Consider the following 21360-nt stretch of genomic DNA (forward strand, 5'->3'; position numbering starts at 1 on the left):
TACCACCTAGAAAGACCAGGGCAGCAGATGCATGGAATGCCACTACCTGCAGGTTCCCCTCCAAGTCACTCACCATTCTGACTTGGAACTCTAATGGCTGTTCCTTCACTGTTGCTGGGTCAAAATCCTGGAACTCCCTCCCTATCAGCACTGTGGGTATCCCTACACCACTTGGACTGCCCCTACACTACTTCAAGGGCAATTGGGGATGGACAATAGATGCTTTCCTTGTCAGCAACACCCACATTGTAAGAACGAGTAAAAAAAAAAAAGCACCTGGTCTGTTACTCCACACTGTTTGGCTTCCCACTCTCTTACTATATTTAAAATCCAGTTGAAAATAAGTTGAACATTGCTATCTGATTTTTGTGTTTTTTCTTCCAGGATTTCCAAGTGTAAATAGATATTGCTTGAAATTTAGATTTTAATAAATTTTAATTTATTTTGGTATCAAAATATTTGTGATCATTGTTTCGACCAAGGCAGGAGAGATTCAGTCCCACTGCTCCATAGGTCATAGCATATCAATTTTTCCCACCTACTGTATTTTAGCCAAATTAGACACTCTATTTGTCCCCAGAATAATGTACACCAAACCATGTTTCTTTAAACAACAACGATAACTATTTATTAGAAAATAAATAATGAGTCTTAACTACGAATGACATAAATCTAAATCTATCGATCTGTGTTCCGTAGACCCCATGCACGCACATACAGAAAGAAAACAAATGGTTAACTGGGGGAAAATGGATTTTGGTTTACAGCTGTGTCTTAGGAACAGAAGGAATAATAAAAATAAATCAGTTTGTCATATTCTGGTAGGATGTTTTCGATACGGTGAGGTGTCCCAGAGTCCGATAGTCGGATGTCACTGGCTTCTCTCCAGGTGAGGTTGATGAACAGTCTTTGGTGGATAGGCGTTCAAGGCAATTCGACTATGGCAGGTATCACGCAGGTTTTTCAACAGGGGATGCAGCAACCGGTCTGCTCAGGACTCGGCAGCAACACGGCAGTGGAAACTTGGTTCAGGTTCCAGGATTTCCCAAAGCATAGGAGGCAACAGGAACCACTCTGGATGCAGGAATTCTTCAGAGACTGGAGGCAATAGGAATCTGCCACCTTTTAAATGCAGGATTTCTTTTCAAGAGATGCAAGTCTCCTTTACAGAGGTCTTTCTCTCCAGTCTCCAGGCAGGTCAGGTCGAAGTTTCAAATGCCTGCTGTTTGTCCAACTCATTGGTTTATAAAAGCCCAAGTGAAAGCAAAAAGCCTTCCTGAGCTGACCAGACAGAGAGTCTCCACTGTCACCCAAAGTGTTGCTTTGAGGAGGTCAAACACTTGCTGTTTCCTTGAAATTGCTTGCTTTTCCTATTCTTGTATATAGGTAAAAATCCAAAAATTCCAGCAATTTGCACGTGTCCAAGTCTACTGAAAAGCCTCTTTTTAGTTTTTAAAACGCACCAGAAGTCCAAGATTTTAGTACAAAAATAAAACCTTTTGTAACACCATAGATTTCTATCCCAGTGAGTTGAGGCACATGGACGCATTGCATCACATAGTGCAACTCGCTTGATTGGATGCTTATTCTAGAGGGATCTGAATTAAACATGAGGTGTGAACTGAGGACTTTATGTTGAAAACTTCCAATCTTTTAAAAAAAAAAATATACACCAGCCTTTAAATATTATGGATTTTGTTTTGTCAGGAGTTGCAGTGGTTGGACACAGGAGCCAAATAAGTAGGGTGAAGTGTACTTCTACTGAAGAAATGTACTGCAAGTGTAAATTGGTTGTTGAGCACAATCTAAGGTCCTGCTTCCTTCAACTTTTTCCATTTTCTGACTCAATGGGCACAGTTAATTTACCTACTAAAAGTAGAGTTTAACATCTGCCAGAAGACATAAGACAACTGTGGATGCAGGAGCCTTTGAACGCCTTTTGTATAGATTTAAATGTGTATTTTTAAATGGGAAGAGAATATTTGTTCAATGCATTACAAAGCTGGGACTATGTTTGCCTTGTGTTTGTTGTCTTCAGTTTCCATGCTGAACTTGATGATTGGATCTTGCAATGTCAAGTACAGTCAGCAAGTAATATACTGCATTTTGAGTGGAACATGGAGTGAGTCCATACCACAGCTTTGATCCATACTTTTATATAAAAGACGAGCTCCCTACTTTCGCAATTAAATAGGAATTTTTTACTCATTATATGGTAGAATGGTTACTCCTTTATTTGTTTATCTAAATTTACTTTCTTTTTGCTCCTGTGCTCCAAGGTCTGCTCATCTATAAGTTTTAGCCAATCTGTTTTGTCAGGTTTCAGTTCAAGCACTGTAATGCTGAAAACTCTAATATAGGAAGTAAGCTGCTGAATATTAGGAGTTATTTTATTGTAGTAGTAGAATTTAAAGGTACAATATTAAATAAAACGTCAAACGTTTCTTCCTTGCTTTTTTCCTATTTACCCATCTTGCTAATAACTGCTTCAATCATACTCCAAACATAAAGACTATCCTAGTCAAAACCTTCAGTGACGTCTTCTATGACTACAACCACAACACATCATTTCTTGATCCTATTGACAATCCATGTAGGAATCATTCCAATGTCTTCCATTATGTCCCCTTTAATCTGTCTCCAGGAAATTTTCATTGTTTAGTCCTACTTCTCCCTGCTCCTATGTAGTCACTCCATCTCTAGCAGCTCCTTCTTCCCTTGACCCTGCAAAACCACTTCTAAAGTGTCTGAATATCTTTGATTTTTTTTTTAAAGGTTTTGTTCATAATTCCATGTCTATTTCTGTTGTCAGGCTGTTTATCAAAAACCAAGTTATGGATGAGACAGAATTTCCTCTAAATGAACACTGTGAAAACTGAATACATCTGTCAAAACTTTCACACCTTTGCCTCCACTTTATCCATTCAGATTGATCCAGAAGTTGCATGCCTTCGGTGTACTGTTTGACCTTAAATTGAGTTATAAACCTTATACTCTATTAACCAGGAAGATGACTTAGTTCCAGTTCTACTTCCGCTTGCAGTTCCGTATCATGGCACCCTTTTGCCCTTATTTCACTCCCATCTTCTGCGCACTTTTGTTACTTCAATTATACTCCCACTGCCCCGCTGCTTGCCTGCCTCCCTCACTTGACTATATGTGAACTCCACCCATGTTAATAACTCTGTTATAAAAGCAAAATACTGCGGATGCTGGAAATCTGAAACAAAAACAAGAAATGCTGGAATCACTCAGCAGGTCTGGCAGCATCTGTGGAAAGAGAAGCAGAGTTAACGTTTCGGGTCAGTGACCCTTCTTCGGAAGGACCCTTCCGAAGAAGGGTCACTGACCCGAAACGTTAACTCTGCTTCTCTTTCCACAGATGCTGCCAGACCTGCTGAGTGATTCCAGCATTTCTTGTTTTTGTTTCATAACTCTGTTGTTGTCTATCCCACACTATGTTCTATTCACTTGTCACCCCTGTCCTCACTAACTTCTACTGGGCTTGTGAACCTCAATGCACTGACCTTAAAGCCCTCCTTTTTCCCATTAGTCCTTGTCTCTATAACATCTTGCAGCACATTGGTCCTCTGATTCTGACTTCTTGTGCACCCCCCTCTTTTTAACATCTTTATCCTGTTGTCAGGTTCTCTCCCTAAACCTCTTCACTTGCTACTTCTCTCCCTGGCTTTAAAACACTCCTCAAAAACAAATCTTTTGATGGTGTATGATTATTTCTCATTGTTGCTCTCTCTTTGTTCTGTGTGAAATGTTTTGGGGCATTATATTCAACTCCTATGGGAAAGGTTTGTCCAAATGAACACAATAGAGACTGCTGGTTAGAATATGAAGTTTCGAGCTTCCTGATGCTATAGTGGATAGCCAAAAATGAAATAAAACCACCTTCATAAGATGTTGTGTAGTAGTGCAGTTGCTGTTGTTAATTAGGCAATATAATAGCTTAGATGAGGGGACTGAGTGTAACGTAGTGAAGTTTGCTGTGAAGTTTTGTTCTCCGTTTCTAAGTAAGGGTACGCTTGTCCTGGAGGGAGTGCAACAAAGGTTCCCTCGACTGGTTTTTGGGAATTGGGGATCGTCCTATGAGGAGAGGTTGAATAGACTTGGCCTATATTCCCTGGCATTTAGAAAAATGAGGGGTGATCAAATTGAAACATATAAAGTTCTTAAGGGACTGACAGGGTATTTGCTGAGAAAATGCTTTCCCTGGCTGGGGAATCTAGACCATGGGGTCACAGTTTCAGAATAAGGGGTTGGCCATTTAGGATTGAGATGAGGAGAAATTTCTTTACTCAAAGGGTTGTGAATCTTGGGAAATTTCTGTCCCAGAGAGCTGTGGATGCTCAATCTTTGAGTATATTAAGATAGACGGTAATAGATTTTTGGGTATGGGGATAGTGTGGAAGGTGGAGTTGAGGTGAAAGATCAGCCATGATCTTATTGAATGGCGGAGCAGGCTCGAAGGGTCAAATGGCCCACTCCAGCTCCTATTATGTTCTAATGTGCAGCCAATTTTTACTCAGCAGTGTTCCACAACAAAGGAAATGAATGAACAGTTAAATCTGTTTGTGGCGTTGGTTGAGGGAGAAATGTTGTCCAGAACCAGGAGGTACTCTTCTTTGAAAATTGCCATGGGATCTTTTATATTCACCTGAACAGGCAGACAGAATGTTATTTTGCCTCCACAAGAAGGGGGGACATAATTCCACCTTTTGAGGAGGATCCGGAGTCGGAGGATGCACCGTCCCATGACTCCTGTACCTTCCACCAGCACAGATCCTTTCACTTTGGTGGGCTTCTGCTTAGCTGTAGAATGATAGAATCAGGGTCACAAGCTGGTGTGAGCACAGTGCACGCACCCGAGCAATTGGATGAGGCTATGACAGCCGAGGCCACCGACAGTTGGAGGATTGTGGATGGCCAGGCTCATGCTGAGCCATGTACTATACTTGTCAGCGTGTTGTTAATTTTAAATGAGGATAGCAGACTTTGGGTCAAAGTAACAGGAGTTTATTTACAGGGGTCTTATCTCTAAGGCATCTACATTAATGCTGAGCAACATGAGGTTCAGACTCATGACATCACATCCTGTGATGATGCTTAAGATCTGTGTACATAATCTACCCAGCAACAGCTTGTGTATATTATACTACATCTCTCCCCAAGTCTCTGACTTTATTCATCAGGTCTGTAACACTGTGAGGTTCTCATGACTCTGTCATAGCGTGTCCTTCTTTCACTTGTTTGGGGTATTGGTTGTTTCGGTGGTTCTTCCTCACTCTCCTGCGGATGAGTGGAACTACCGGATGACCCAGGTTCTCTGCTTTCACTGCTGTCTGAGTGATCTGTTGTTGGTTCTATCACTGGTTCATCAGCTCTCTCTCCAGGCTGATTCTCTTGATTGTTTCCCATTTGTTTTTCCTGAGATGTCGGTACCAATGATCTTCTATTTCTCCTTATCCATCCCTGGTCTGTCTGGACTATGTAGGATCGAGGATATGGAGATTTCTCCATCACTTCCCCATACTGACCCTGATCTTAAATCCAAACCAAATCTCCAGGTTGTAGGTCTGTTTGATTTTTTTGCTCTGTAGTGTCTATCATGATTCTCCATTTGGATTGACCTCTCTTTCTCTTCTCTCACCCTTTCCCGGTCTTCTGCACTGATTTGTGGCTGAAGGCTTCTTGGGAGTGTGGGTAGTTGTGTCTTCAACCTCCTATTCATTAGCAACTCACATGAGGCCAACCCATTCTTGAGTGGCGTTGTTCAATAGTTTAATAGTGCCAGCTGACAATCCTCATTCTTTTTCAGTAGCATTTTCATGGTTCAAATGCCTTTCTCTGCTTCTCCATTGCCCTGGGGCTACCTCGGTGAACCTGTAGCATGGGCAAACCCATACGTTTCTCTTAATATCTTTTGAAGGCTTCATTCACAAATTATGGACCATTATTGGAGATCACTAGGTCCGGAATGCCTTGTGTGGCGAAAATTTCTTCGTGATTTGATTACTGCTTCGGGACCTCAACCGTGTATTCAACCAATCTGGAGTAAGAGTCAATGACAATAAGGAAAATCTTCCCTATATGTTCGAACAGATCCATTCCCAGGCGCTCTCCTGGCCTGGACGGAAACAAAGACGACAGCAGTGGCTCTCTATAGTCTTGTCTGGTATTAGTGCATGTGATACCTATGGAAATCATGTCTTCAATCTCCTTGGAAATCCCCAGCCACCATACTGAGTTTCCTGCTCTTGCTCTATGCTTGATGATTCCTAAGTGCCTTTGGTGTAGTTTCTCTAGGACGTCTAACCTTAAAGCCCTTGGAGTAACTAGTCTTTCATCGTTCATCGAGTAAGATGGCTTTGTTGCTCATATTTTCTTAAAACTGGGTTATTAAGCATATATCCTAGCCAATCTTCTTGGCAAAACTGACTGACTTTTTCGCAGACTTTGTCCCTCTTTCTGTAGTTTTCTAATTTGGTGTAATCTTTGAGCAGTTATTGGCAAATCTTCGATTATAGCTAAAGCAAAAACTTCCACTTCCTCCAGGAATGAGACATCTCCCGCTTCAGGGATAGCAATTGATGGTCTTGATAACACGTCAACTGTCACCTGATGGTTTCCTGGAACATATTCAGTTGTTCTGTCATATCTCATTAGAGGTAGTCCAAATCTCTGTACCCTTGGGGGTAATTTTGCTGACTCTTTTGAATTAAGCAATGTCATTAGTGACTTGTGGTCAGTTTCAATCTTGACCTTGAAACCCAGTACGTAGTCCAAAAAATTTTCACACGCCCATATTGCTGCCTGTGCTTCCTTTTCAATCACTACCTAATCCCGTTGCTGATGCACCTGCTGCAATAATGGTCACTAGCTCTGGGTCATAATGCACCAAAACCCTTGATGAAGTTAATATTTCATTGATATTTTCAAAAGAATTTTTCTGGCAGCCTTCCTAGCACCAGGCGTTGCTGGTCTTTCGCAGCTGTAGTAGAGGTTCGTTAATAGCAGCTAGATCAAGTAGGAATTTCCCTACCTGGTTAACCATACCCATGAATTGCTGTAAATCTGTTATGTTCTTTGGTTCTGTGAAACCCTTTATTGCCTTCATCTTCTGTGGATCTATCTTGATGCCAAATCTATCAATTATGTGGCCAAGGAACCTCACTGTCAACTGTGAGAATACACACTCCTCATTTAATGTGAGACCAGCCTCTTGTAATCCGTGTAATACAGCTCTTACCCTTGCATCATGTTCGTCTTGGTTTGCTCCATGAATCAGAACATCATCCACGTGGCAGATGATTCCCTCCAAGCCTTCTAGGATTGTTGACATAATCTGCTGGAATATCTCTGATGCCAACGCAATGCCAAATGGCAATCTCTTGAAAGAGAATCTAACGAGGGCTGTGATAAAGGTAGTGAACAATTTAGACTCCTTGTGTAAAGGCAACTGCCAGAACCACTATTTGCGTCTAATTTGGTGACTATGGAATTTTTTCCCAGTTTGGCAAAGTTGTCGTCGACTGACGCCGTACAGCTATATTGAGTTGGATAAGGTCCACACAAATCCTAATAGACGTATTTGGTTTCCTTACTGTAACCATCCCAGAGCAGCACACAATCAGTTTAGGCACTGCAGAAATAACTCCTTGGTTTAGAATGGCATCGATTTCCTCCTTCACCTTTTCCAGGAGTGGGTGTGGGACCTTGCTCTGTGTGAAGAAAAATACTAGTTCTGCCTCTTTGTTGAGAGTAATGTGATACTCTTGTTTTTACGTTTCCTAATCCTTCAAATAATTTGGGAAATTCAGCTCAGGCTTCTCTGAGTGTGGACAGCGGCTCCTCAGCCTTTCTGCCAGTGAGCCCAGCTCCAGCAACCGTGCCACCTAAAGAGAGTCCTGTACCTGTGCAGGAAACCCTGAGGCAGCCGGGGTCCTCCAGGCCTCAGGTATCCAGAGGATGACTGTCAAAGTCATCACAGGCCAAGAAGCAGCGTGATCAGCAACCTACCACTAGCCCAGCTACTAGCGCAAGGGTCACACCTCGTAGAAGCACTTGTAAACGTATAAGGAAAAGTACCTAGAGACACTTGAGGTTTCACGGGTGTTTGACATTTGTTTTCTCAAATGAAGTTGTTTTGTTTTTGAAATTAACTTTCATTGTGGATAATGATTATGCTATTATGCCTTAATTGTGAGCTGCTGACTTCACCCTTAGTGGATGGCCAAAATAGGCACTTATTTGAATAGTGTCTTCCATGAGCCATAGCACATGGTGCCACCGGGGGCTAGGCATGGAAGACAAATAAGCAACAGACTGAATGCATTGAGGTGAGTCTTTATTGATTTTTATTCTGAGAGGCCAACATGGTGCCTGGAAGCAGGCAAGTATGAGACTGTCTCTTGCCTCCTTGGCCCGTCGATCAGTGTGCCTGGCCTTTGTTGCAATGGGTTCAACATCCAGTGCTACCTGCTCAGTACCCTCCTCCGAGTTCTCCTTGTCAGCTGATGAGTAGCATTCAATCATGTTCTCGTCATGCAAGGCCTCCCCGTTCTGCAGTGCTAGATCGTGCAGGGCACCGCGATATGCATGCTGGGGCATAATGCAAGGCTGCACTGGATCGTTCCAGGCACCGGAATCTAATCTTCAGCAGCCCAATGGCCTGCTTGATGGTCACTAAGGTGGATCCGTGGCAGCTGTTGTACCACTTCTCTGCTGCAACATGGGGGTTCTTCAGAGGCGTGAGTAGCCAGGTCTTCACTGGGGAGCCCTTGTCCCTAGGAATCCATCCCTGAAGGTGAGCAGGGAGCCTGAAAAATTGTGGCACTTGGGACTGTTGGAAGTATGTAGGCAGCGGCCTGCTTCCCAAGAAGCGGACACACACCTGCAAGAAATATTGTTGACAGGTGAATATTGATGGCATGAAAGCACTTCCTGTTGATGATGGCGGCTGGCTGGTCCATTGGAGCCTTTATTGCCACATGTTTGCAATCTATCACGCCTTGCACCTGGTGGAATTCAGAGCTAGCCCCAAATCAAATCACCCTCTTGGCCTGACTGTCAGGGTTGGTCCAGTAGCACACATTCTCACTGGCCCTCTTGAAAGGGCATTAGTCACTTCCTTCATGTAGTGGTGGGCTGGTGCCTTGGAGACCCCACAAATGCCCCCACTGGATCCCTGGAATGATCCAGATGCATAACAGTTAAGTGTCATGGTGACTTTAAATGCCACAGGCAGAGGGTGCCCACCAAATCCCATGCTGATCCAGTGTTACCATCCAGGGCCAAGCCCACCATTGTAGAGCACACAGCACTACAGGCCGACAATGGCTTCCACTCCCCTGTCTTCCCCTATGCAGTGCTGGTCATGGCTGCCTACCCGTTGTATATTGAAGCCTCGCCTCCGTTACACCAGCTTTCTGTAGCTGGAGCTCCGAAGGCACGTGAAGGTTGCTTGTCGTCCATTTAATTCCAAGCCCCCCTCCCCCCCATTGAAATGCTTACAGTTACATGCAAATGCATTAAAAACAACTGTTGTACAATTTAAATTGCACACCTGTTGCATTGGGGTGGCAACGCCCACCTTGGTGCCTTCCCACAGCTGACTAAACACAGAACTGACGCCACGACGTCAGATTTCCAGGCGGACTCATCCGACACTATTCTTCAGTCCCTCCCCCAAGCCTCCATTACTGCTCCAAACGGAGGACAGAGTGCTACCCCTGAGCCAAGCGTGACTGATCAGGGTGGGTCTCAATCCCATATTGAGATGGTTGAATCTAGTCAGGGCACAATAGGGCACCACAATTGAATTCACCATTCCTGGGTGAGGGAAGGAAAAATACAGGCAAAAAGGCTGCTCTTTTACCCAGTGACTTGCTGGTAAGTGTACCAAAATGTGACCAAAATGAGATTAGGCTTAATTGTGTTAACTTCATAGTTAAATAGCCCTACAATACTCACCCCTTGGATCACGCACATGAAGATAGTCACTTGATTGATGTACCAGTGGTCTACAGGAACCCATGCAAGTGTATCGTAATATGGTTCTGTGCCTTCCAGGCAAGACAATAGTGGAGATTAATTAAGAGCTCAAGGAAGAAAAGTAACAGTTAATTAAATAAAATACTGTGGATCCTAGAAATCTGAAATTAAAACAGAAAATGCTGGAAACACTCAGCAAGAAAGGCAGCATTTGTGGAGATGAAACGGTTAACGTTTCAGGTTGACGACCCTTCATCAGAACATCAAAAGCCATATCTCTGATGATGAGAATGATGGATGAACAAAAAGAGAGATTGACCAAAAACAGAATTTCCCTGTTGACATTTTGTAAGCATCGAGAACGTAAGTGGAACTGGTAGGGCACAGGTAATGTTTCAGCAGTTCACAAGGGGTTAAAACTCTTCTGTTACTTCCCTGAATTCAAAGCTTGGCGTTTTCACATTGTAGGAATGATTAATGCATCTCTCATTAATTGTGGGAGGAGGAAGGTATTCCCGTACCTCTTTTTACCCTCCTTAGATGGTAGTATAAATTGTAGAGTCAACTAAATTAAATATGAAGAGGCATACAGGCTGTCCTAGGGAAGAGGCAGAGATATGCTGCAGCAACAGGTTTTATAAAAACTGCTGCTTAAAGAGGCAATGGCGAAAGCAGGCAACCTGGTGACAAGAATGGTAGCCAGATCATAGTGACTCTAACGCATGTGCTTTGTTTTAAATTGTATTTTTTTTTTTACTGATAATTTATGGCTTTATTTGGAATTTTGCTGAACTAAATGTATTTTTCCCCTTAGGGGCAAATGCGGTGTTTCACTTTTGAATGAAACAGAGTCAGTGGCCTGCTATTTGGAAAAAGAGGTAAGATATAGACCGATGTTTGTCATTGTCATGACAGGCAATTGTTCAAAAAATATCTTCCAGGAACATTTTATGGGTGCTATTCCAGGGTACACAGTATTTCGGAGAGATAGACAGAATGGCAAAGGAGGAGGGGTAGCCCTGAAAGTAAAGGATGATACAAGGACATTAATAAGAAGGGATCTAGCCTCAGAAGATCATGAAATAGAATCCGTTTGGGTGGAAATTAGGAATAGCAGGAGTCAGAAAACACTGGTGGGAGTGGTTTACAGGCCCGCTAACAGTAGTTATATTATTGGACAGAACATTAAACGGGAAATTATTGGGGCTTGTAACAAAGGTAATGTATTAATTGTGGGGGGCTTTAATCTACATATAGGCTGGGACAATCAAATTGGCAACAGTAGTCTAGAAGATGAATTTGTAGAATGTTTTTGTGACAGTTTCTTGGAGCAATGCGTTGTAGAACCGATGAGGGATAAAGCTATCTTAGATTTTGTATTGTGTAATGAAACAGGGTTGATTAGCAATGTTCTAGTAAATAATCCATTGGGAAATAGTGATCATAATACCATTGAATTTCATGTTAAGTTTGAAAGTGACACATTTCAATCACAAACAAGAATCTTGAACTTAAACAAAGTCAATCACGAAGCTATGAGTGGAGAACTGGCGAAGGTTAATTGGGTAAATAGACCAAAAGGTATGTTGGTAAATGAACAGTGGGAAACATTTAAAGAAACAATTCAAAGAGTTCAACAAAAGTACATTACATAGAAAAACAAAAACTTGTCAAGAAAGACCCATCCGTGGCTCACTCAGGAAGTTAAGGAGAGTATTAGACTAAGAGAAGAGGCTTACAGTGTTGCAAAAAATAGTAGCAAGTCTGAGGTTTGTGAGTGTTTTTATAAACCAGCAAAAAGTTGATAAAAAGGGAAAAAGTAGAATGTGAGAGTAAACTAGCCAGCAATATAAAAACAGATTGTAAGAGCTTTTATAAGTACATAAAAAGCTAAAGTAGATATTGGTCCTTTAGAGGCAGAGACCGGAGAAATCATCATGGGGAATGAGGAAATGGCAGAGGCATTGAACAAATATTTTGTCTCTGTCTTCACAGTAAAATACACAAGTTCTATACCAGAACCAGGCAGTAACCTAGGGGCTAAAAAGAGTGAGGAAATTAAGGAAATTGAAATCAGCCGAGAGAAAAAATATTAGAGAAACTTAAGGGACTAAAATCTGACAAATCCCTGAGACCAGATGGCATACACCCTAGGGTTCTAAAAGAGATAGCTGCAGAGATAGTGGATGTGCTAGCTAAAGGCCAGCTACCCGACCCAAACCCGACGGGACCCGAAGACGTGTCGGGTTCAGGTCTGGTTGGGCCAGGTCAGACACGCTGTAACACAACCTCAGGTAAATGGCTCCAATGTTAGTTTACTTTTTGGGCTTGAAAGGTGGTTTTGTTAGTTATTTTAAGCTTGTGCAGATAAGCAACAAAGTGAAAAAGGAAGGTAGGTTAACTGATGGTCGGGTGCGGAGGAAACTGGAAACACTCTGGCCGGGCTGGGCTCGGGGTTGGAAGTGGTTCTGTCGGGGTCAGGTCGGGTTTCATTTGCAGACCCGAGCCGGCCTTTAGCGCTAGCTATGATATTACAGAATTCGTTAGATTCAAGAATGGTCCCGTTAAATTGGAAGTTGGCAAATGTTATGCCGCTTTTCAAGAAAGGAGGTAGAGAGAAAAAAAGGTAACTACAGGCCAGTTAGCCTAACATCAGTCGTTGGGAAGATACTGGAAACTATTATTAACAAAGTCTTCGCAGTGCACTTGGAAAATCATAGTATTATTAGAATAAGTCAGCATGGTTTTACTAAAGGGAAATCCTGTATGACAAATTTATTTGTTTTCTGAGGATGTAGCTAGTAGGGTAGATAAAGGGGAACCAGTAGATGTAGTATACCTGGATTTCCAAAATGCATTCGATAAGGTGCCACATAAAAGATTAATAGGCAAGATAAAGGCTCATGATGTTGCAGGTAATATATTAGCATGGATAGAGGATTGGTTAACAGACAGGAAGCAGAGAGTGGGCATAAATGGGGCATTTTCAAGGTGGTAGGCAGTCAATAGTGGGGTGCTGCTAGGATCAGTGCTGGGGCCTCAGCTATTTACACTCTCTGTGAATGAGTAATGTATCTATGTTTGCTGATGATACAAAGCTCGGTGGAAAGATAAGCTGTGGGGAGGACACAGAGGCTGAAAAGAGATAGAGACAGGTTTACTGAGTGGACAACAAGATGGCAAATGGAGTATAGTGTAGGGAAATGTGAAGGTGTTTACTCACTTCGGTCATAAAAATAGAAAAGCAGAATATTTTTTAAAAGGTGTGAAACTTGTAAGTGTTGATGTTCAGAGGGACTTGGGGGTGCTCATACAAGGAATACACAAAGTTAACATGCAGGTGCAGCAGGCTATTAGGAAGGCAAATGGCATGTTGGCCTTTGTTGCAAGGGGATTGGAGTACAGGAATAAAGAGGTCTTACTAAAATTGTACAGCGCTTTGGTGAGACTGCACCTGGACTGCAGTTTTGGTCTCCACATTTAATAAATGATATACTTGCACCGGAGGCAGTGCAGCGAAGATTTACTAAATTGGTCCCTGGGATGAGGGGGTAGTCCTGTGATGAGAGGCTGAATAAATTGTGCCTATATTCTCTGGAGTTTAAAAGAATGAGAGGCGATCTAATTGAGACAGACACGATTCTGAAAGGGCTTGATGGGGTAGAAGCCTGAGAGATTGTATCCACCGGTCGGGGAATCTAGAACGTGGGGGCACAGTCTCAGGATAAGGGGCCGATCATTCAGGACTGAGATGAGGAGAAATTACTACACTCAAAGGGTTGTGAATCTTTGGAATTCTCTACCTCAGCGGGTTGTGGATGCTCCATCATTGAATATATTTAAGGCTGGGATAGATAGATTTTTGGTCTCTCAGGGAATCAAGGGATATGGGGAGTGGGCAAGAAAGTGGAATTGAAGCCCAAGATCAGCCATGATCGTACTGAATGGCGGAGCGGGCTCAATGGGCCATATGGTTTATTACTGCTCCTATTTCTTGTGGTGTTGTGAAATTTGGACTCTAATAGCCATCTTTAGTGTTTTTTCTATGTAAAAAGTAAACATCACTGCATCTGAACAAATGAAATGTTGGGGTGTTCATGATTCAAATGGCACTGATATATTTATCTCTGTGTACCATGTTACAATTAGTGATGCTATGATTAGAGGCAGTCAAACATTTGCAGATTGGCTTGGTTCGTGGGATATTGGAACTTATCTGTGGGGCGCTCGATGAGAGTTTGCTGATTTCATAACTTCTGAGGTATGAATTTCAAAACCGACAGCAAATCCGTGGAGTGTTTATTTAGAACAGCAGACACTTATAGCATAGAAAGAAGTCATCTGGCCCATGTCCATGCTAGTTCTTTGCTGGAGCCATTGAATATTGATCCCACTGCATTGTGCTCTGTCCTTGGCCCATATCTTCCTTTATTTCAAATATTTATTCAGTTTTTCCTTGATGCCATGGTCTTTGCCTCATCCAGTCCCTAAGGCAAAGCATTCCATGCTTCAACAACATTCTGTTGAAAAAAGTTTCTCTTGATCTCTCCACGCACTGTTTTAGTGGCCATTTTAAATTGAGGACCTCTTATTACATACTCCATAATTAGAGGAAATAGTCTTCCCATATTCATCCAATCAAATCCTTCATAATTTAAAAAAAATGTATATTAATCCATTTCTTAACCATGTCTGCTCAAGTAGGATTAGTCCCAGCATCTCCAGTTTTTTGTTGTAACTACAGTTTCTCATCCTTGGTATTGTTCTGGTGAATCTATGATGTACAGTCACTGTGTTCTAATGTGTTTTCTGTAATGGGAACAGTATTCTTAACAGTGATCTAACCAATGTGTGTACAAATTTAACATTACTTCTCTACTCTTGTATTTTATGCCCCTATTTATTAAACCCAAAATGCTATCACCACTTTTTATAACTTTCTCTACTTGCACTCTCACTTTGAGAGAATGATGCATCTTGAACTTCATATATCTCTGTATTTCCATTGAGTCTATACTCCTAATCCTTGTTTTCTCCCCCGAGATGTATTCCTCATGCCTCTCAACATTAAGTTGCATCTGTCAACTGTGTTCATTCCACTAATCTTAAGTCTTTTACAGCCCTCCTTGCTGTTTTCCTAAACCAAATTTGTGTAATCAGAACATTGAGATTATGCTTCATATGCCCACATCAAAATAACCTAAATATACTGAGACCAAACTGAAACCGGCACTGTCATATCACTTCCAATCCATCTCCAATTTGAACAACACCCATTTACTGTCAAATAAGAGCAAAATACTGCAGATGCTGGAACGCTGAAATGAGAACAAAGCACAGGAAATACTCAGACGGTGAGTATTTCCTGCACTTTTTGTTCTCACCCATTTACTCTCTTTTTGTTTGTTTCTTCAATATCCAGTAATAGCTTTTGAAAATAGTTTTTGTAATACCTTTCATTCATTTTCATACTCATTTTTTATTCATTCAATATGTCGGGTAATTTAACTTTTATAGAATTTAAATTAAGAAAATTGCAGCAGGTTGTCTATTTTAATCTATTTTAGAGAATAAAGAATTCACTTCTGATTGTGGTAAAATTGGCTAAAATTGAAATGTTAATATTTTTGAGTTGCCTAATGTAAAATTTGAAAGAGTACTTTGGGAGATGTACTTCTCATATATCCCCAAAAAGATGCAGTGGTTTACTTCTAATATTTTTATTCTCAGGAAGTAGGTGAGATTTAAGTTGAGATCCCTTTGTGCATTTGAATAGTAATTTAGCATTAAAGTTATGAATTTTTTACCTGGTTTTAATGACCGTTTTTAACAGAAAATAAGGAATCTTCACTTGTACACAGAAGTCACCCAGTGCAACTTTTATTTTGCAATTTATGTTTATATTAGGACTGTCAATTAATCACTCTTCACCTCTGCAGTTAATACATTCATTTTTTGATGATTAATGTTTTTAATGCCATAATTGCAGAAGTTAGGGAGATAATACTGGGTTTCAGAAAGAGCTTTGTTGTTCAAAACTTGTTTTCAAATACCATCTAACCTTCCTCTTGTGTTTTCAAATTAAAAATATAAAGTAATTTCAGTTTACCTGACAAGGAATCTTCTGGTGCCTGCCTTTGTTGCTACTGCTTCCCAGCCACCTACTAACAGATCGCAGTGTAGGAACAGGTAATAGAAAATAATTGGAACTGTCATTCTTCATCAGGGAGAAATGGGGCTTGCCATCTGACCTTGGGTGGCTGGGGAGTGTCATTCTGGCTTGGATGGTCAGATGGAAAGACTCCAGGTTGAGGCAAAGAGGCTGGATGGGATGAAGCAAGGCAGAAAGCCATCCTTTTTTTAAAAAAAAAGAAAGAGAACAAAAAATTGAAGTAGGAAACTGGATTGCAAAGTGAATAAACTATATAAATGTTGTGGAGCAATATTGGTCCTTGCTATAATAAAAACAAAATACTGGCAATGCTCAGGAGGTCATGGAGCATCTGGATAGAGAAACAGTTACCGTTTCAGGTCGATGACCTTTTGTCACAATTTAAAGACGGGAAGGTCTGTTATAGTGGAGGGCATGAGTCGTTGGATGACAAAAGGGATGATGATGCAAGGCAAAAAGGGTGATAATTGGACAAGTAAAGGAACAAAAGATGGGTCAAGAGGAGCTGTAAATAGCCACGTCAGAAACTGCTGTCCGAAAAATAGGAGAATTGATTGAGCTGAAGCTGTAGAAATCATTGATTCTGGAAGATTGTAAAGTAGTTTATTGAAAGATGAGGTGCTGCTCCTTGTTGAGCTTCATTGGAGCAGTGTTGGAGGCCCAGATCAGAGTGAGAGTGGGTCGGAGAAATAAAATGGCAAGCGACTGGAAGCTCAGGGTTATGCTTGTGGACTGAATGGAGGTGCTCAGCAAAGTGATCACCCAATCTGTGCTTAGTCTCCCCAGTGTAGAGGAGACCACATTGTGAGCAACAAATACAGTATACTGAATTGAAAAATGTATAAGTGAATTGCTGTTTCACTTGAGGAAAAGCTTTTCTGTGCAGTGAGTGGTAAGGACCTGGAATGCGCTTCCTGAGCATGTGGTGGAGGCAGATTCAATTGTGGTTCTCAAAGGGGAATTGGGATAATTATCTCAAATATTTGCAGGGCTACAGGGAAAGGATGGGGGAATGGGATTAGCTGATTTGCTTTTGGTGAGAGCTGGAATGGAGACAGGCCAAAATGGACTCCTGTGCTGTAACCATTCTGTGATTTGAAGTTGAGGAAGGGAAGGGACAAGTCATCCGATGAACCATGTGAGGGCAAGGGAGGAGTGGAAATTGGAAGCAAAGTTGATGAAATTTTCTAATTTGTGGTGATACAGTCATCACTGCTGGAAAAAGAGGTATAAGAGGGGCCTAAGTAGGATTGGAACAAGGCATGTTCTATATATCTCAAGAAAGGCAGGCATAGCTAGGATCCAAAGGAGTTCCGAAGAAGGGTCACTGACCCGAAACGTTAACTCTGCTTCTCTTTCCACAGATGCTGCCAGACCTGCTGAGTGAATCCAGCATTTCTTGTTTTTGTTTCAGATTTCCAGCATCCGCAGTATTTTGCTTTTATTATAGCTAGGATCCATATGGCTTCCCAGAGTGGCACCTTTTATTTGGAGGACTGAGTCAAAGGAGAAGTAAGAAAGAAGCAGAAGAGAGCCTGCAGACTGTTATGTTGCGAAGGAGGTATAGTGGGAAAAGAAGGTTAGGGCCTGGAAACTATTAAAGTGGCAGCCGGTGTCGGAAGAGTTGAGAGGTTGGAAGAGACTGGACATGGGCAGGAAAGAGAGTTGAAGTAGGAAGAAATCAGTTCCTTGGGGCAAGGACAGACTGAAATGATGGGTCAACCAGGGCAGTGGATCATAGGAAGATGGTAGAACTGGGCTGTGTGGAATTGGGTGACTGTGAGGTTGGAAGCTATGGTGGGGTGGGACAGGTCTCCAGAAGAGATGTGTCAGTGACAGTCCAGGAATTGATAGAACATAGAACATTACAGCGCAGTACAGGCCCTTCGGCCCTCTATGTTGCGCCGACCTGTGAAACCATCTGACTTGCACTATTCCATTTTCATCCATATGTCTATCCAATGACCACTTAAATGCCCTTAAAGTTGGCGAGTCCACTACTGTTGCAGGCAGGGCGTTCCACGCCCCTACTACTCTCTGAGTAAAGAAACTACCTCTAACATCTGTCCTATATCTATCACCCCTCAACTTAAAGCTATGTCCCCTCGTGTTTGTCATCACCATCCGGGGAAATAGACTCTCACTATCCACCCTATCTAACCCTCTGATTATCTTATTGTCTCTATTAAGTCACCTCTTCTCCTCCTTCTCTCTAACGAAAACAACCTCAAGTCCCTCAGCCTTTCCTCGTAAGACCTTCCCTCCATACCAGGCAACATCCTAGTAAATCTCCTCTGCACCCTTTCCAAAGCTTCCACATCCTTCCTATAATGCGGTGACCAGAACTGCACGCAATACTCCAGGTGCGGCCGCACCAGAGTTTTGTACAGCTGCAGCATGACCTCGTGGCTCCGAAACTCGATCCCCCTACTAATAAAAGCTAACACACCATATGCCTTCTTAACAGCCCTATTAACCTGGGTGGCAACTTTCAGGGATTTATGTACCTGGACACCAAGATCTCTCTGCTCATCTACACTACCAAGAATCTTCCCATTAGCCCAGTACTCTGCATTCCTGTTACTCCTTCCAAAGTGAATCACCTCACACTTTTCCGCATTAAACTCTATTTGCCATCTCTCAGCCCAGCTCTGCAGCCTATCTATGTCCCTCTGTAACCTACAGCATCCTTCGGCACTATCCACAACTCCACTGACATTCGTGTCATCCGCAAATTTACTAACCCACCCTTCTACACCCTCGTCCAGGTCATTTATAAAAATGACAAACAGCAGTGGCCCCAAAACAGATCCTTGCGGTACACCACTAGTAACTAAACTCCAGGATGAACATTTGCCATCAACCACCACCCTCTGTCTTCTTTCAGCTAGCCAATTTCTGATCCAAAGCTCTAAATCACCTTCAATCCCATACTTCCGTATTTTCTGCAATAGCCTACCGTGGGGAACCTTATCAAATGGCTTACTGAAATCCATATACACCACATCCACGGCTTTACCCTCATCCACCTGTTTGGTCACCTTCTCGAAAAACTCAATAAGGTTTGTGAGGCACGACCTACCCTTCACAAAACCGTGCTGACTATCGCTAATGAACTTATTCTTTTCAAGATGATTATAAATCCTATCTCTTATAACCTTTTCCAACATTTTACCCACAACCGAAGTAAGGCTCACAGGTCTATAATTGCCAGGGCTGTCTCTGCTCCCCTTCTTGAACAAGGGGGCAACATTTGCTATCCTCCAGTCTTCCGGCACTATTCCTGTCGACAATGACGACATAAAGTTTGATGTTCATTGGTGGGTTCATGGTCAGGGATGGGTGGAAGAGATAAAGGGTTGTCATTCTGCCTCTACAAGGTAAAGGCCTGATTGCCAAACAACAGAACTGCCCTTGTCAGCAGGCTGAATGACAGTGTCAAGGTTGAACCTGAGGGAAAGGTGTGCTGAAGGTTCAGAGGGAGATTGGCTAGAGTAAGTGAGGGGCGTAGAGAAATTGAGATGGCCGATGTTACGCTGACATTTCCAAATGAAAAGATCAGGAAGGGTAAGAGGCCAGAGGGAGGTGTCCAGGTCGAATGAAAATGCTGAAGATGGAAGAAAGTGTTCATTGTGCAGAGCGGTGGGGGGTGACTCCTGGCCAAAGAAGTTGGCATGGAGGCGAAAGCGACGGAAGAAGAGCTCAACGTGGTGTTGAGCTCAGAATTCACTGAGGTGATGATGTAAGGAAATGAAGCTGAGGACTGATCGTTCAGCATAAGAAAGAAGGTGGTCAGAGGGGATGGGAAAACATGACAAAGTATAAGATTGAATGGGGAGGTGAAACAAAAGGTGAAACAGGACAGCTCTGAAATAGAGAGTTGGTTCTGCCAAAAAGAGAGGTGGAGAGTGTGCATGTGATGGTGCATGGCGTAGAGTGTAGATCATGGGAAACGGCAAGAGCAGTGTTGAGGAATGATGAATATCATGGAAAGATATCTAATCATGGGTGGATCTGAAAGTTGAATGGTGTCACATGTTTTCATTTGTCAAAATCTAATTCAAAAAAGAAATTTGTTTATGCAGAGATGGACATTTCTTTACTGTTATAGTACCATTACACTTTTATTATCCTGGCCAATATTAATTCCTCAGCCAATATTACTAAAACGGACTATCTGGTCATCATATGCTTTTTGTGGTCCCTTGCTGTGTGCAGATTGATACCGTGTTTCCTACACTTCAAGAGTACTGCGTTGGTTATAAAATGCTTTGGGGCACCCCGAGGTCATGAAAAGTGCTATGTCAATGCAAGTCAGTCTTTACCTGGCTTTCGTTGTTGCTCTCTTTCATTATTGTTCTGCTCTTTTCTCTGTTTTGTCCCAGGTCTTTAATTTGTCTTTCTTGTTCATTGTCTTTTATTAATATTTAGAAGAGTAAGGTCTTCATTTGAAAATGCTACTACATTATAGATGTTTTTAAGAAATCGTAAGTTGGCAGTTGAGTTGCGCTATAGCCTCTATTTTGAAACTTGCTAATGCCCACAACAAAATGGCAGAGGTATTGTGGGAGAAGGGGAAAGTATGGCTTATCTCCTTGTAAGGGCAAAGCCAATCAAGCTGCATGATTTAGAGGTAGATTATTGGATTGATAACATAATATAGTTTAGAGAATAACCACTACTGATCTAATGTTTTTCTTTTGATTTTTTTTCATGGAAATAATCAACAAATAATGATTCTGGATGAATCTGTTCCGCTTCAGAAATTAGCAAAGCTTTGGCTTAATGTTTGTATACTTAATCCAGAGACTACACCTCTAGTTGGCTACTGAAGCTTGCCAGGCTAGAGTGTGGTTGAAGAATTCTTTATTTTTATTCATTCATGGGATGTGGGTGTTGGTGGCAAGGCCAGCAATTATTGCCCCTGAGAAGGTGGTAGGCAGCTGCCACCTTGAATCACTGCAATCCGCTGGTGAAGCTGTTTCCATTGTGCTGTTTAGCAGGGAGTTCCAAGTTTTGACTTGGTGACTGTGAAGGAATGGTGATAAATTTCCAAGTCAAGATGGTGTATGACTTGGAGGTGGTGATGTGCCCATGCGTTTGAGTTACCACCGAGGTAGGAGGGGTGCACTGTCTTTTCTAGTTCCACTTCTCCACAGGTCACACCATATATTTTTTTAAAT

At 42.1% G+C, this 21360-nt stretch overlaps 1 protein-coding gene across 14 annotated transcripts in view; it reads left to right on the forward strand.

Moving 5' to 3' along the window:
• Positions 1–21360, forward strand: part of mta3 (metastasis associated 1 family, member 3) — a 366201-nt gene that overhangs the window by 86976 nt on the left and 257865 nt on the right. The window contains exon 5 of one of the 14 annotated variants that reach the window (XM_068045145.1): positions 10820–10883. The exons of the other annotated variants lie outside the window; for them this stretch is intronic. Coding sequence (XP_067901246.1) covers positions 10820–10883 — 64 coding nt within the window. The remainder of the gene's footprint in view (positions 1–10819; positions 10884–21360) is intronic. 14 annotated transcript variants of the gene reach the window in all.

Source organism: Heterodontus francisci, chromosome 13, assembly GCF_036365525.1.
Source record: "Heterodontus francisci isolate sHetFra1 chromosome 13, sHetFra1.hap1, whole genome shotgun sequence".
In the NCBI taxonomy this organism is placed as follows: Eukaryota; Metazoa; Chordata; class Chondrichthyes; order Heterodontiformes; family Heterodontidae; genus Heterodontus; species Heterodontus francisci.